The 16,345-nt window shown below is 36.6% G+C and overlaps 1 protein-coding gene across 1 annotated transcript; it reads left to right on the top strand.

Moving 5' to 3' along the window:
* The first annotated feature begins 1,533 nt into the window (after positions 1-1,533).
* On the top strand, positions 1,534-6,099 carry LOC132302544 (phytosulfokine receptor 1-like). The gene has a single exon (XM_059799434.1). The coding sequence runs from the start codon at positions 2,694-2,696 to the stop codon at positions 4,797-4,799; it is 2,106 nt and encodes a 701-aa protein (XP_059655417.1). The 5' UTR covers positions 1,534-2,693; the 3' UTR covers positions 4,800-6,099.
* Positions 6,100-16,345: the final 10,246 nt, after the last annotated feature.

Raw genomic sequence — 16,345 nt, 5'->3', positions numbered from 1 at the left:
AATATTAAAATAATGGGGTGAGCTAAACGCTTAGTAGGAAGTGTCTAAGATACACTTCTTATAACCCCGTGAATCCACGTAAGGAATATGTAAAAGAAAACGAGATCATAGTATAGGGGTACATGGCAACAACTACAGTGACAATTATATAACAATTATCACCCAAACACATACACACCATATATTCTAATGAAGTGCAATGTCGTTCTCCATATCCAAAACATTTCCGTTTCAACTTCTAAACCATTAGTGTAATCCGACCCAAGGCACCTCCAAGACGTCACGAAAGGAGGATTGACTAACTATCCACGACCACAAGGCACCTCCAAGGAATCGCATTCGGCCTAGTTAGCTAACCATACTCCCTCTAGACTACACTAACACCACTGACCACTAGGCGCCAACTAGGCGTTCGAGTTTTTTTCGAAAACACTTTTAGAAGACTTTTCCCAAAATAGTTTCACTTGTTTTAAAAAAAAACACTTTTCCCCTTTTTCTTTCCCAATGGATGCATGAAATGTTTCATACTTCAATTCATCAATTCCACTATAAAACTCTCACACATATAAAGCAAATTTCTAAACTACATAACTAAAGTTCTTAATTAACATTAGTTTTGCATAACAAGCATATAAGACATGGATTCAACTTCATATAAGCATGTTTAAACACTATAAAATAATTAACAATTAGTCACATATATTCCATACCTATTATTTAAGCAATTTTTACAAAAATTTATACTAATTGAACATGTTAGACATCAATTCAAGTTATAAAACTCACAAAAGTATAAGAAATCATGCATTAGAGCACCCTTACCTCAATGGAGATGAAAATCCCCAATTCATACCCTAGAATTTTCGAAATTGCAAGCTTAGCCAAATAAGAAATTATTTACATCAACGTGAAGGTCTCGTTGAGCTCTTCGAATTGCCGCAAACGGCTTCCAAAAATTTCAAGTAGTGAAGGAGGAATCAAGATTTGAAGTTTGAAACCCCAAAGAAAAAAAAAAAAGAAAACTCTAGAAGAATGAGGAGGGGGAGAGAGCTACGGGAGAGTGAGAGAAAATGAGAGGCCTAAATGGCCTTCCAAATAATAAAAGAGGTGGTGGTGGGTCCCACCACCAAAACAATTTCTTTTCCCTTTATTTTTATTTTCTTTTTACACCAAATAATTCACAATCACTTGAAACATAATAAATAAAATAGATATGATGCAAATAGACCCAATTAAAATCCTCGTGCACGACAATTCCAGTAACGGGTCCTACACGGGACCGTCCGGCCCGAAAAATGAAAAAATACGAAAATGGCCACCCTTACATTTCAAAAAGTCCTGAACTCAATGAAATGCCCAAACAACTCTCAGACTCAACACACTCTACACTGTCCGGTACGGCCCTTGCTGCGACAAAATTTCCGAAAAGATGAAAAATGGCAAAATTTTGGAAACGTCACAATTACACTAAATAATACTATACTAAATAAAACCTAAATACAAACATCTATTTTCCAAATAGGAAGTGAGCGTTCAACACAGGCAGAGAACAAACACTTGGGGGAGCATGTGTAAGAATTTATCTAAATGTAAGTATTTATCCTCGTGAATCGAATGACGACATCATTATCTTCAGTAAGTTGACGAGAATTAGTGGTTGGATGTGTTTACCTTTATTTGAAGAATTATGACCACTACGAGTTTTTCTCAACATTGGAGAGGCGAATAGGAAAAAGAGCAACACAGCTTCTCGACGGTGAAGAGAAAGGATCAAACCCTAGAATTTTCAATTTGAAACAGTAGAAGAATTTTTGGGGGAAGTTGAACAGTATTTGGCAAAGGGCTTTTTTAAAATTATCGGGTTTGATCGACCATGCAACGAAACGAGATGAAAGGTTAAGGAATTTTGGGGAAGATAAACAGTGACCAAGGAAACGAAACGACTGTCTCAGTCAATCTGAGGCGATAACGGGAAATTAAACAGTATTTGGCAAAGAGTTTTTTTAAAATTCTCGGATTTGATCGACCATGCAAGGAAACAAGGCGAACGGCAAAGGAATTTTGGTGAAGATGAGCAGTGACCATGCAAGGAAATGAGGCGAAAGGTTAAGGAATTTTGGGGAAGGCGAAAGGTTAAGGACAGTGGCTGAATTATGGGTTACAGGGATTTTGAATTAGGGCTGAAGGTTTGAATTTGGGTTACAGGGATTTTGAGTTAGGGCAGAAGGTTTGACCAGGTTTGAAATTGGTATCAAAATAATTTGGGTCAAAGTTTTTAATATTTGAGTTTAACCATGGATGGGTGAAACAAAACCAAGCTTAAACTTGGGTTAAGTAAGAGGTGACGTGACAAAAATTGGATGAAGAAAAAAATCTACTGCGTTGAATACACCTACGGTGATTGAATCTGTCTCCCTTTCAAATTTTCAACTTGAAGAAAAAGGGGAGCAACCCCATTTAGACGACATTTTGATGCCAGCCCAATGTCTCGCTCTGTGCATCTCTCTCTACATTTTCACGTCTGTCTTTCACTATCCCTTTTCCTTCTATTATTTTATCTTTGTTTCCCTCATTTCTTTTTTTCTATTTCCTTTCCTCAGGGTTTCCTTGTACCCTACCCTGACTTTATCAACACCCCCCTTCTTCTCTCTGTCTAGGGTGTATGGTACTGTTGTTTTTGTTGTGTTGCTGAAATGGTTGTTTTAGAGTACTACTGGGTTATCTTTATTGTTTTAGGGTTTTCTTTACCAGCTGAGGTTATGAATTCTCAGAACCTGACATGCAATTCAAATGATCTCAAGGCATTACAGGGTTTCTTGAAAGGTCTGGAGTCAGAAATTGTTGGGTGGGACATCAATTCATCAGCCCCCAATTGCTGTAATTGGGTAGGCATCACTTGCAATTCCTCGTCATCTCTCCGATTGAATGATGATCCTGTGGACTCCGGTAGGGTAGTGAAGTTGGATCTTGGAAAGCAGAGATTAGCGGGTGAGCTCTCCGAATCATTAGGCCATTTAGACCAGCTCAAAACCCTCAATCTCTCTCACAATTTCCTCCGAGGCTCGCTTCCCGTGTTGCTCTTACATTTGCCAAACTTAGAGGTGCTAGACTTGAACAACAATGAATTTTCCAGCCAGATTCCGACGAATATAAGCCTGCCTTCAATCCAACATCTTGACATGTCGGATAATTCTTTCAGTGGTTCGGTTCCTGTGGGTATCTGTGACAACTCACCCCGAATTCGGGGTATCTATGTTGCTATGAATTATTTCCAAGGTCATTTTCCAGCAGGATTTGGCAATTGTAGTTCATTAGAGCATCTCTTCGTCGGTTCAAATTATCTCACTGGTGGTATACCAGAAGATGTATTTCGGCTACCAAATTTGGCGCGATTGAGTATTCAGGATAACATGCTTTCCGGGGAGCTGAGCACGGGTATTGGTAACCTTTCTCACCTTATAGGCTTGGATATATCATCAAATGGGTTTTCAGGACTTATACCAGATTTTTTTCATAGATTTCTGAAGTTACAGTTTTTCTCAGCTCAATCAAATAATTTCTCTGGTCACATACCCTTTTCATTGGCAAATTCACAGACCCTGGAGTCTCTTAGTTTGAGAAACAATTCTTTGGAGGGTTCATTTGATCTCAACTGTTCGGCTATGACTAATCTGGTGTCTCTTAATATAGCTAATAATCAGTTCTCGGGGCCTATTCCTGGTAATCTTTCGTTGTGTCCACAATTGCAAACTTTAAATCTTGCACAAAATTACTTCACTGGCCAAATACCAGAAAGCTTCAAGAATTTCCCGAGTCTCACATACCTTTCCATCTCTAATTCCACTTCCGAAATTCATAACCTATCAGCTGCCCTTCAAATTCTACAGCATTGTTCGAACCTAACTACTTTGATTCTAACCATGAATTTCCATGGTGAAGAATTGCCCGCTGATCCTGGTCTGCAGTTTATAAAACTGAAAGCTCTCATTATTGCCAACTGTGGACTCACGGGTTTAGTTCCAAAGTGGTTGAGTGGTAGCAAAAACTTGCAATTGTTGGATTTGTCATGGAACCACTTGAGAGCAACTATTCCAGTTTGGTTAGGTGATTTTCAGTTCCTCTTTTACTTGGACTTATCAAACAACTCTTTTACTGGGGAAATTCCAAAAAGCCTAACTGGATTACAGAGCCTCATCTTCCGGAATATCTCGTTGGAAGAGCCTTCACAAGATTTCCCCTTTTTCATGAGACGGAATCTAAGTGCTAGAAGTTTGCAATACAATCAGGTCGACCGCTTTCCACCCACATTGGACCTCAGTAACAACTTTCTTACCGGACCAATCTGGCCGGAGTTCGGGAATCTAAAAAAGGTGCATGTCTTGGATCTGAAATGCAATAATTTATCAGGAACCATCCCTAGTAATTTGTCAGGTATGACAAGCCTAGAGTCACTGGACTTGTCCCATAATAATCTCTCTGGAACTATTCCTCCTTCCTTGGAAAGTCTCAGCTTTCTGTCCAAGTTCAGCATTGCATACAATCAACTCCACGGGGTAATCCCAACGGGAGGTCAGTTTTCAACTTTTCCAAACTCGAGCTACGAGGGGAACTTGGGTCTATGTGGTGAATATGCTTCTCCGTGTCCAACTAGGGATCCACTTCCTGATGAACCACGAAATAACTCCAACAGAGAGAATGACACTATCATTGGTGTGGCTGTTGGGATTGGATTTGGGACAGTTATTCTTCTTGCTAACATCTTGGTTATTGTTTTTCGGGCAAGATGTCGATCGCTGTGAGTTTAATATTCTCTATGTACCAAAATAATTGGGTACTTTGCCAAGGTACCCAATTATTTTGGGATGGAGAGAATAGTTAATCAATTGGTAATTTAATCGGTAACAAAAGTTGAGGAAGAAAACTTATTCACCCACCCGTCTAGGTCCTTAAGAATATGCTTTCATGATATACAGTGTATCAATTTATCTATCGAGTCCCAAAATAGTTTCTTTCCAGTGTTAGCATAACGACAATTATTGTATAAAAGATATGTTCATGTAGGACTATTTTATTAGCTATTAGTTTGTTTCACTCTTCTTATTTCTGTTACTTTTGTCTTTCATATTGTGATCTACTACTATGCGTCTATGCCTACTTTGGTTTTTTTTATTATTTATTTATTTATTTATTTTGGTTAACTTTCACTCCTGCCTATCATTTCTCCATCTTTCTTGCTTTTTCACCTTTTCATTTTGGAAGCAAATTTTTTTTTTTTTTTTTGAATTTTTAATATAAATATTAAAAATTAGTTTTTGTATCCCTTGCACTTGGTTTTTTAAATATTGGATTGCAATGTGATTATCGAAATTTCATAGATTGGGATTGGACTTGTCAATTTTGTTGTTCAATTAGCAAAATAATTTTTTTTATTATATGGGTTTTCACTATGTTTATGAAATTTAATCATATTTATTAGCATCTATGTTTTCTTGATAGAAAAAGAGATTTAAATATGTTTGTTTATAGTGCTCTTTAAGAATCTTCTACAGAAATCTCAACGTATTGTAATGTTTGATTACTAAAATTCCGTCTTTAGTTGAGCCCATTATTTAAAAAAAAAAAAAAAAAAAAAACTATACAGTAAAATCCGATATAAAATTTAGGAAATTAACAAAAGTCAAAAACAAATCTGCAATGATAGTAGAAAAGGATAATTGGTGGGAAATAATGTCGAAATGAATCAGAAGCACTAGGAATCAAATTTTAAGATCCTGTATGCTAATTCAAAACATCTAACAACCCCATTTTTCAATGCTTTCCCGAGTGCTGATTGAAAAGTCTCCCCCATGGGCAAATCCCACTGCAGAGTCATTATCCAAAGGAAAACACTGAATCCCAACTAAAAGCGATAATCTTACTTTTAAATACGAAGGGAGTCTGCTTTCAAATTTAAACTCAAAAGTAAAGTTTTACACAATTTTTGTATGAAATCCAAAGTACTCGGAAAATATTGAAAGACCGTGATGATTTTTTTTTCCCTAACCCTAACTCTTAAACGAATTAAAGAGAATCAACAATTTCAGGTTTTGCTTTTCGGAAAAAAAAAAAAAACAATTTCAGGTTTTGGATATTTTTTTATTTTAATCTTTTATATCATGTTCTTGCCATTAATAGACAACATTATTAGGCTACCTAAAACAAAGCTATAAAAACTTGTGTGGGTAGGCTTCACATGGGGGAATAATTATTAGCGCGACATAAATCTATGAAAAGTATGCATTTAATTTTCTATTTACTTTTCAATTATTGTCTTTAGTAGTTTAAAATTCAATTAGTTTGTTCTTCCAGAAAGGAATTTTTTTTTTTTTTTTTTGGGCGAATTGCAAAAATGCTCCTCGACTATTAGTCCGTTGCGAAAACCCCCTTATGAATATTTTTGACAAAAATCCCCCTCAACTACCCCTTAAAAACAAAGACATATAGTTCTCTCGCCACGTCATCCACGTTAACATAATATTCTTAGATAATTTATTATTATTATTTTTTTCTCTCTCCATCAAGCAAGCCTTCTCATTCAAGATATTAACCCACTTACTATGAACTCATTTATCATTTATCATTACTTAAATTTAAAACCAAACTCCTTCAATCCAACCACCAAGTTATTAATTCATTTTTCTCCGGCAAGCGTGCAACTCTTGAATCACCAAATACTACTCTATTTTTACATTTTCTTGACGTTTAATCCAACAGACATCTAAAATTAATCAATGTTTTTGAAAGTTTAGTACCATCTTAAAGAACTTAGAGAAATGGAATTGTCCAAAATTATACAAAATTCATAGAATGCACATACATATTGAATATGATGGGGCCTTGCCACCATGGCTGCAACTTGAAGCACCAAGAATTTTCAGGAAAACAAGAACATGCACTTCAACGCATAGTTACAGTAGTACTAAAAATAATATATATAAAAACAAGGCATGTAATTATATTATTGTTTCTGTCCAAAAAAAACAAAGGGAGAGTGAGAATTGTAGTGATCAAAGGTCAGGTTAGCTGCAATTGCCGTTAAACCAATCTAACCTTAGGTTTGTGCTTGGTGAAGTCGAACCGTCACAAGGCGGTCGCCGCCGGAGCCTTGGAGGCTCTCATCAACAGATTGGCAGATTTCGAGAAATGCAATGGGGAAAAGACGTTGGTGAAAGAAGTAAATGACAAAACAAAGGTCTTTACTGTTAAGGGGTAATTTCGTTCAAAAAATTGCCTCAAAAGATCACTTAAACGAATATCAGTTAAAAACACTCCATTGGAATAGTTTAGATTTTTTTTGTCAAAAATATTCATAAGAGAAATTTTTCGCAACTGATTAAAAGTCGTGGGGAGTTTTTTGCAATTCTCCCTAAATATAAAAAGTCTGCTGATTCAAGAAATTTGAAAAGATACTACTGTTGAACTGCAATTTGTAGCCAACGGTTGAGAATAACAATTTATGTTAGCAAATAGGAGATTAATTATGGATTAAACTACATCACATCTGATAATAAGAAGATTTACCCCTGCTTTTTTAGAAATTACTTTTCATGCCATTTTAGAATTTTGAGGCATTTTCTTGGAATTTTTTACTTTATGATGACCTCACACTGCTGAAGTGGCATATCTTATCCATTTGTAATTGCGGAAAGTCCCTGCGTAGTGCAGTTTTACCGGTTTTGCCCCTGACAGTGGAGACTAGGTCAAATTGGTCTGGGATTGGAATATGGTCAATATTATAATAGTTTCTAGGGTTTTTGGACCCTCTGAATCCAATGGTGATGTTCATTTGTCCATTTGACATTTTCTTCAAAAAGTAAAACCTTGGGATTGATTGGTTGGTCCCTACCATAGAGACTTGGTCAAAGGTGGGGGCCGGGCTGGAAGGTAGGCAATATTACAGTGTTCTTCTAGGTTTTTGGACCTTATGAGTACAATGGTGAAGTCCGTGGGTGAGTTTGACCATTGACGTGAAAAGTTAAACTCGGGGTTGACCACTCGGGCCCTGCCGAGAGTTTTGGTCAAAGTGTGTGAGGGCGAATCGTAAGGACTTTAAGGAGAAGTGTACCTTAGGGTTTTTGGGTCCTTTGAACTTAATGGTGAAGTCCGTTTGTCGATTTGACAATTAGATCATGGGGCTGTAGTGCAAAATGTCAGTTTTGCCTTTTTCTAGGAAATGGTGATCGGGCGTCAAGAAGTATGTGATGTGGCCGATTGAAGTGTTTCGTGACATTACGTGATGTCATGAGTGCAATGGCGAAGTCCAATGTCCAATCGGACAGGCTGATTGTCTGTTCTTAGTTTTCTACCGTAGTTAGGTCCTATCAGGGAAATGGTCTTGGGAGATGGAAATGTAGTTTCTTCTCGAGATTTGGGAGGTTGATAGGTTGAAAGGGGGTAAAAAATGTAGTGTCTACATTTGAATTAAGCAAAATAATTACACATCCAACGAAAATCATTATTGATATCCAAATTACCCATCAAACTCTTATTTTTAAGTACCAAATTATCCTTCAAAAATCCAAGAGCATTAACGTATTTCTCAACCCAAGAGCATTGTCATATCTTCTCATTCACACACAAGTAGTTACACTACCAAGCACAACAATTTCTCAAATTATTTATGGCGGCAACATAAATCAATCACCCAATTTTTTTTAATTTTGCCAAGGTCTAACACTCGTCTTGATCTCGCCATGGCCTCTTCTTCCAAGTCCCCTACTTAGCAGGCCTGTATCTAATATATTACTCTAGGGTTAACAACTTCTTAAAAGAATATCTTTTAAATGATGAATGATTTTTGTTTAGCCTAAACGAATGACTAGATCATGTTTATTGCTCGTAATTAATATATGAATTTCTCTTGAATTTCTTTTTGTCAACCAGACACTCTTCTGGAGATAACGGTCCAAACCAATGAACGTCACATCAAATATGATGCACTTGCTGCTGCATGCTAAAATGGCTTGATCATATATATATATATATATATATATATATATATATATATATATATTCTAGCTGTTTCTTTTGTTGCTAGCTATGTGCTCACTGTTATGGAGAATTCAATATATATGGATGATGTACGTCAGTTCATGAATAAAAACTAAACGTCTTCTTTTGGTTGCCTTCTCTTGTCTCGAATATTATAATTATGGTATTACAGAATTATTACAATCAAGTGACTACACTAATAAGTACTTGGGGCTTAATCCAAGCCATTTTCATTTTGAAAATATCTTGATGTAAAGCAATTAATTCAAGTACATGATTTGGCTATAAACTTTAGTTTATTTACTTATTTTTTATTATCAAATTTTGAAAAATGAAGCAAGGTAAGAACAAAATAAACTCCATTCTTTTGATAGAGGAGGAAAAAAGAGAAGAAAACAGGATGAATGAGTCATCATTCATCCTTTACAAATTTTTATCCCTTTAAATATAAAAGTTTTATCCCTTCAAGACTCCAAGGCTATTATAAAAGAATTAAAATTACAAAACTTTCTTTATAATTAACACTCTTTCATCCCTTCTCCCTTCACATACAAAATAAGTATTTACCTCATCATTTTCTCTTCAATCCAACCAAACAAAAGGAGGGAAGGACACAATTGGATGTCATATTCATCTCTTCTTCTCCTTTCCATTCAATAATTTCTGCCTTCCTACCAAACAGAGCATTAAATGTTAAACTTTTTTGAATTTCATTTTGTAGCCTCTTCCAGAATTATCTTTGTTGTTATTATTCATTCCAATTTTGCCTTGATTAACAACATTTTGTTTCAAATGATAGTTTTTGACCTGTTATATATTTATAAACATGACAGATGCCTCAATAGCCCAGTGAATCTTGGAGTGCCAGCCTTAGACTCTGTGCATCTATTAATCTAACTTCTAACACTTCTTGCCTTGAATATATATATATATATATATATATATATATATATATATATATGTGTGTGTGTGTGGGGGGGGGGGGGGGGAGGGGGGGTTCTTTTTTTTATTTCAAATATGAAGGAAATTAGAGAAAATACTCGGTAAAGGAAAAGAAAAAGACCAATCTTCAAGATTAAGATGGTGGTAGGGCAGTTAATACAGTATTTATGACAGCTCCTTGTGGTATGTTATTCTTTCATGGGATAGTGCTATTTATAGGTCAGGACAGTTTCTCCCATGTCTGCCTCCTAAGCATGATCACATGGGTAATCTTAATAGGCCTAGGAGTTTGAGAGGTCCAATCCTTTCATCAAGCCATGCACTATGTTGCTTCTCCCTTATTTGGGGCATTACATGCTTTCTGTGCTTGCTTGGCCGCCGGTTGGTTAAGCCTGACACAACATTAAATGTGATTTTAAGGTTTGCTGTCATAATGTATATAATCCCATCATCTTGTTGATCGGGCCTTGCTGGGAGCGAAGGCTTCTCTTTACTTCTCATCCATTAGTCCAAGATCCTTTTAAGTTTCCCAAGTTTAGGTCCCTCACAGCTGTGAATACCCTACCTTCGTTTCGTACTATGACTGGACTTTTGGAGTCCTGCAGGCGAGCTCTCTGGTGCAATGTCAATGGTTCGAGTTGCTTGAAAGTTAATTCTCGAGGCTCGATGGCCTGGGGTGGTGCCCGGGCTAAGGATGTTCGAGGGTTGAGCCCTCGAAGCTTGGTGGGCCTGGCTTGAGGTGCTCAAGGGTTAGGCCTTCGAGGCTTGATGAGCCTAGTGAGATACCAGGGCTTGTGTTACCCGAGGGTTGGACTCTCGAGATTTGATGGGCCTAGGGCGATGCCGGGGCTTAAGGTGCTCGAGGGTCAGGCCTTCGAGGCTTGGTGACCTGGCGCGATGCCAGGGCTTAAGGGGCTCGAATGTTAAGCCCTCGAGGCTTGATGGGCCTGGGGTGATGTCAAGGCTTAAGGTGCTTAAAGGTCAGGCCTTCGAGGTCTGGTGGGCCTAGCGCGGTGCTAGGGCTTGAGGTGTTCGAGGGTTAAGCCCTTGAGGCTTGATGGACCTGGTGTGATGTCATGGCTTGGGGTGCTCGAGGGTTAAACTCTTGAGGTTTGATGGGCCTGGTGAGATGTCAGAACTTTGGGTGCTTGAGGATTAAGCCCTCGAAGGTTGATGGTTCTTTGACTTTTCAACTTGCCACGAGGTTCCAGTTGAGGTTTATGTTGACTTGTTAACATGCCATGTCATCATTTGATAAGTGGCACCCACAATATATGTATATATATATAAACATGTCAATTAAGAGCTTATGGTTCCTAAAATGATCTTACTCCTGTGTAAAAGCTCAAAATGATGAATTTGCTGCTGCATCCAAGCTTTATTGGTATATTATAGCTACAATACAATGACATATTGGTTTTAGGGCTTTGGCTTTTTTGTGTGTATTTTGAATGTATTGTGTTCTCTTCCTTCTAGTAATTGTTAATTTTGCTCCTTTGTTATGCCTTAAATATTTTAAGAATGTGGTGGACGGGGACCTCATTTCCAAGGTTTTTGATTTTGTATTGTGATGAATACTATTCTGACACCCCAATATAAAAATTCACAAACATAGTCCACTTCAATTCAAGATGTAATAGACTTTAAAATATATATATGTATTCTAGTTGTAATAAGTCCAGCACTCAATTGGAATAAAAGAAGAACAATGCACAAGAAGAGTGAGGATTTGATTAAGTACTTTTTTTAAAAATTCTTTTTTTAATCATTGAATGACTTAATGTCTTATGTTATTGCAAATGCGTTCTTTCAAATTAGCTGTTTTAAAATTAATGTGCTGGTAAATTTTTTAAATTATCATTATCAACTATCTAATTCGTATTTGTAAGTTTAAACTGTAAATTTACAACTGTATCTATTTTAATTATTTGAAATTATAAATTTTAAGAAGGATATTTTGATAGTTTGAAATAAGAGTTTGGAGTTCATTTTGAAAATATCTTAAAGTTTTATTAAGAATTAATGCACTATTCTAAAAAAAATTGGAATTAGTATAATTTGTCATACTACATAAAACTAGTAAAATTTAGATCTTTCTAAATACAATATAAAGTAAAATTTAGATAGATCTCTTTAGAAAAATGTGTACCTAGAAAGGAGAAAATCAGTGTGTAAATAGGGGTGGGAGTGGACTATAAATACTCCAAGTTGCTCAGGGAAGTCAAGCATGAAAAAGTGTCTTCCAACAATAAAACAAACTACATTCATGCAAAATAAAAATGTAAAAATATAGAAATAAGTAGTATCTTTTAGAATTAAGGTAGTGTTTTATTTTAAGGTGTCATATCTAGAAATAACGGGATCCATGTCAGCTTGCGATAATTGAACTCAGCGACATTCTGCCTTATTGTTTTCCATCTAACAAATTTTTCGGATCCATTGTCTTCCATTAAAAGAAAAGTAAAAAAGAATATAAATAAATCAAAGAGTAATATGTCCCCACACCCTAAATCTCAAACAACTATATTCTGGCACAGACCCCATCTCATATGAACAATTTATATTATAATAATAAAATGTAATAACGATCTTATTGGAAGTTTCTAGGAACTTAATTAGGCACCCCACTTTGCATAAATTGCACGTTCTCCCAACCCATCTCTCTCTAAATTCTTTGACCATCCATAATATTTGAACTGAACCCTATTCTTTTCTACCCATTTTGTATTTGAAAATGGACACTTTTATATATAAAAATACAAATATGTCAAACAACTTACCATTGTAAATAGATCCCGAACAAAACCGTAATTTCCAGCTCTCCCTTTCAATAGTGTTACCATAGAATGCGACGAAAATAGCCAAATATAGATATTGTGTGTATATATAATTATATATATAGAAAATGTAGTATCTATTAATAAAACAACCCCTACTTAGTTTCTACCCAAACACGTCGGTGTTTAATTGTAGGAAACCCTAACAAGATTTTAGGGTGCGAAGTTTTTGTGAGAGACTTCAATTATGTGAGAGTGAGAAAACAAATATACGTATATATAATTAAAATCAATTCACAAAAAAGTACTGAATAAGTACTGAATAGAACGCTATGACACAGAGTTGCCTTCAAAGGTGTTTGAGAGATTGCAGATGACTTAAGAGTGTTTTGCAAGTCGCCAAAATTGTACGGACGATCATGAATGGAAGCCATTTTGAGCGCTGGCAGATTAAGCCCACTCAAAAAAAAAAAAAAAAAAATTTACTATACCTAAATTTAGTCCAACCCAAAAAATAAAAAAATTATTACTAACATTAGTCCACCTAAATAAATATTAGCCCACATTATTGTATTTCAGTAAGAAATAGTTCTAAAAACATGTTACATATTTAGAAACATGTCAATTAAGAGCTTATGGTTCCTAAAATGATCTTACTCCTTTTTTAAGGCTCAAAATGATGAATTTGCTGATGTGTTATTGTTTGATTATAGCTACAATACATTGACAAATTGGTTTTAGGGCTTCAGCATTTTTTTTTTTTTTTGATATATTGTGTCCTCTTCCTTCTAGTAATTGTTAATTTTGCCCTTTGTTATTGCTTAAATATTTTAGAAATGAATGGTAATTAAGAGTTACAGAATAGCATCTATGGCATTACTGAATCATTACCTCTCGCTCTCCTTCCACACACACAGACACACATACATATGTATATATTTGTTTTCATGCCCCTATTGGTCTACATTGAAATAAAACATACTAGGAGTTAAGCTAGACTTGGTATCTGTTTTCATTACATGGAACTTAAATTTAAAAGATAGTTAATCCAAAGTGTTCGGCTCGCGGAAAAGCGCTAGTTCCACTTTCCAGCTGAGTGGAAAGTAGGAGTGGATGTCGGGCGTACCAGGAACTGCTATCGTTTCAAAGTAAGTATCCGAACAACTATCCAGTAGGAAATTGCAGGGATCAGGCGATTGAATGAAGGACTGGAATTACCACCTTCAGGGGTTCTTTTTGCCTTGAAAAAGGATTTTCGGACTGAACTATGGCTAGTGGAAAGGAAAACGGTATTGAAAGTGCAGGACTTCAAAATAAAGTGCTGGAAAGTAGGAATAATAAGTGGAAGACTTGAATTAAATATATTGAAATTGCATTACATGAATGTAAAGATACATGAATGTAAGGAATTGAAGTGCTGTTTTGCTGTGTGATTTGAACAGGGTTTGCAAACTAGCTCTAAGTGCTCTATTTATAGAGTTTTCCATGCATGCAGCAGCTTGATATGGTAACTTCAGCAGCTTCCACGTGGACTGACTTCGGACTGCCATGTGTCCCATGATCTTCTAACCTTCTCTAAATGTTGCCAAGTGTAAAACCATATTCCCTCATGATTTATAACTGAAAATAGTGGTCTTGGTGGTTGAATGCATGATTGCAAACCTTCTCCCACGTTCTGGAACTGCCAAGATGGAAAGTCGACAGTTCCAGCAGTAGTTGTAGCAGCAGTTGAGAACTTCCACCTGGAAGGTCCGGATCTTGCCACGTGTCCCATGTCTTCCTTATTCTTCTCATAATGTTGACACGTGTAAGAACATGATGTCCCATGAATTTCAGTTTTGAAGGAGTGGTTTTGGTGGTTCAGTTCCAATTAAAATCTTTTAGTCACGTTCTGGAACTGCCAAATGGAATGGGCCACGATCTTCTAACCGCCCCTAATTTGTAAGTAAGCTTGCCACGTGTTCACTTGGAAAGTCATGTCTTTCCAACTGCATGTAACTGCCTCCTTCTCTGCCTGCCACGTGTCCACTTGGAAATTCATGTTTTTCCAATTGCATGTAATTGCTTACTTCTTTGGCTGACACGTGTCCTACGTTTTCCTCATTTTTCTCTGGCAAATGCATCATGTTTTCAACCCACTTTGCTGATTTTTAGCAACCTCCTTACTTAAATAAGGCAAATGGTTGCCTTATTCTTGGAGTGACTCCTACAAACTAGGAGATATTATAGGAGTGGGGAAGTTGTCATTCTTGATGACTAGGTTAAAGGTACACATGGCTTTTTATAAGTTTGCCACATGTCCACTTGGAAAGTCTACGTCTTTCCAACTGCATATCTTGTACCAAATGGCTTCATTTGATGAAGCATCGTGTTACTTCATGATTACGCTTTTGCATACCACCTTTCCAATTGGAATTGGCTACGACAACCTTTCCAACTGAAAAATATTTATGGTGTAATCATATGCCCCCCAAATTCCATGCCTTGTGGAATAATTTGATGATAAGGCATATGATTTGAATTCCGCCATCATGAAGAAGAAGAAAAAGAAATTGAAAAGGAAGTACTGGACCATGTAATATAGTCTCTTCTCAATGAAATGTTCTATACTTAGGAAATCAGCTGATCTTGGAAATTCAGCTAAGTCTGCTTCATAACTTTAGCCAATGTACTTTTCCAAGTACTTAGCTTTTCCTTCTTGGAATGGCCGAAGTATGGACATTACGCTTCCTTTCCAGCTTTCCGGTTTACTTGTAAAGGAAGATACCAGCCATTCTATATGGCTGGTTGAACGATTGTGGATTTTTAATTTTCATAGATGGAAGGGTGATACTCTTTCGAGTATACCCCATTCACAGTATGCTTGTGAGATCCTCCATCAATCAAAATGTAATGTAGCGCCAAAAGCTGAACCCTCTTGTCCACATTGGTACTAAGCTCTTGCAAGAATTGGATAATTGGTGTTCTCCAATCTTCCAAGTCTAATCCATCTATATCAACATTGAAAATCCCCCATGTCTTCTTGGCAGGTTTGATTATTTCTGGCTCGTCAGCTTGGAAATGGCGTGCCATCTCATGCCATGACTCTATAAAAGGAAGAGTCCTTCTTTTGATTGTGATCATGGTCTCTTCTACTCCCGGTGGGACTTTCACTCGAGAGGCTAATTGTGTTAGATCATCAGCCTCTGTATTTAAATGTCTTGGCCAATATTTGAGTTGAAAATCATCAAACTGGCCAAGTAATTCCAAGGCCAAAGAATGGAAAGGCCTTAAATGCCAGTTGCAAGTAAATTCACCCGGAAGGCTCCCAAAATAGATCTTCTTGCTGCTGCTGGAACTATTGGAAGTTTCCATGTTTGTTTCATCTTTTATAGGAAGGACGTCTGCTAGCAAGGAGTTTCCAACTTCTAAATCAGGATCTAGCAAGTCATCTAAATCTCTAACTCCTCCTTTAGCTGGAAGTTTCGAGAAGTCTGATGGTTTGGCTATCTTCTTTGGAGAGTTAGACCAACTGTAGTCTTTCTCCCATGATTTCTTTTTATCTGCCCTCTTCCTTTGCTGCCTTTGCTTTTGTGTGCGAGTCATATAGGAATCAT

Source organism: Cornus florida, unplaced genomic scaffold (assembly GCF_030987335.1).
Source record: "Cornus florida cultivar Cherokee Brave unplaced genomic scaffold, ASM3098733v1 CherokeeBrave_3.0.0_Hap2_Chr04, whole genome shotgun sequence".
Lineage (NCBI taxonomy): Eukaryota > Viridiplantae > Streptophyta > Magnoliopsida > Cornales > Cornaceae > Cornus > Cornus florida.
Note: the sequence above shows the minus strand (reverse complement) of the source record. Positions and strands in the feature narration are given on the sequence as shown.

What these genes read in the sequence shown, in the direction of transcription:
- LOC132302544 (XM_059799434.1), top strand. Translation starts at nt 2,694, where the DNA reads ATGGTTGTTTTAGAGTACTACTGGGTTATCTTTATTGTTTTAGGGTTT.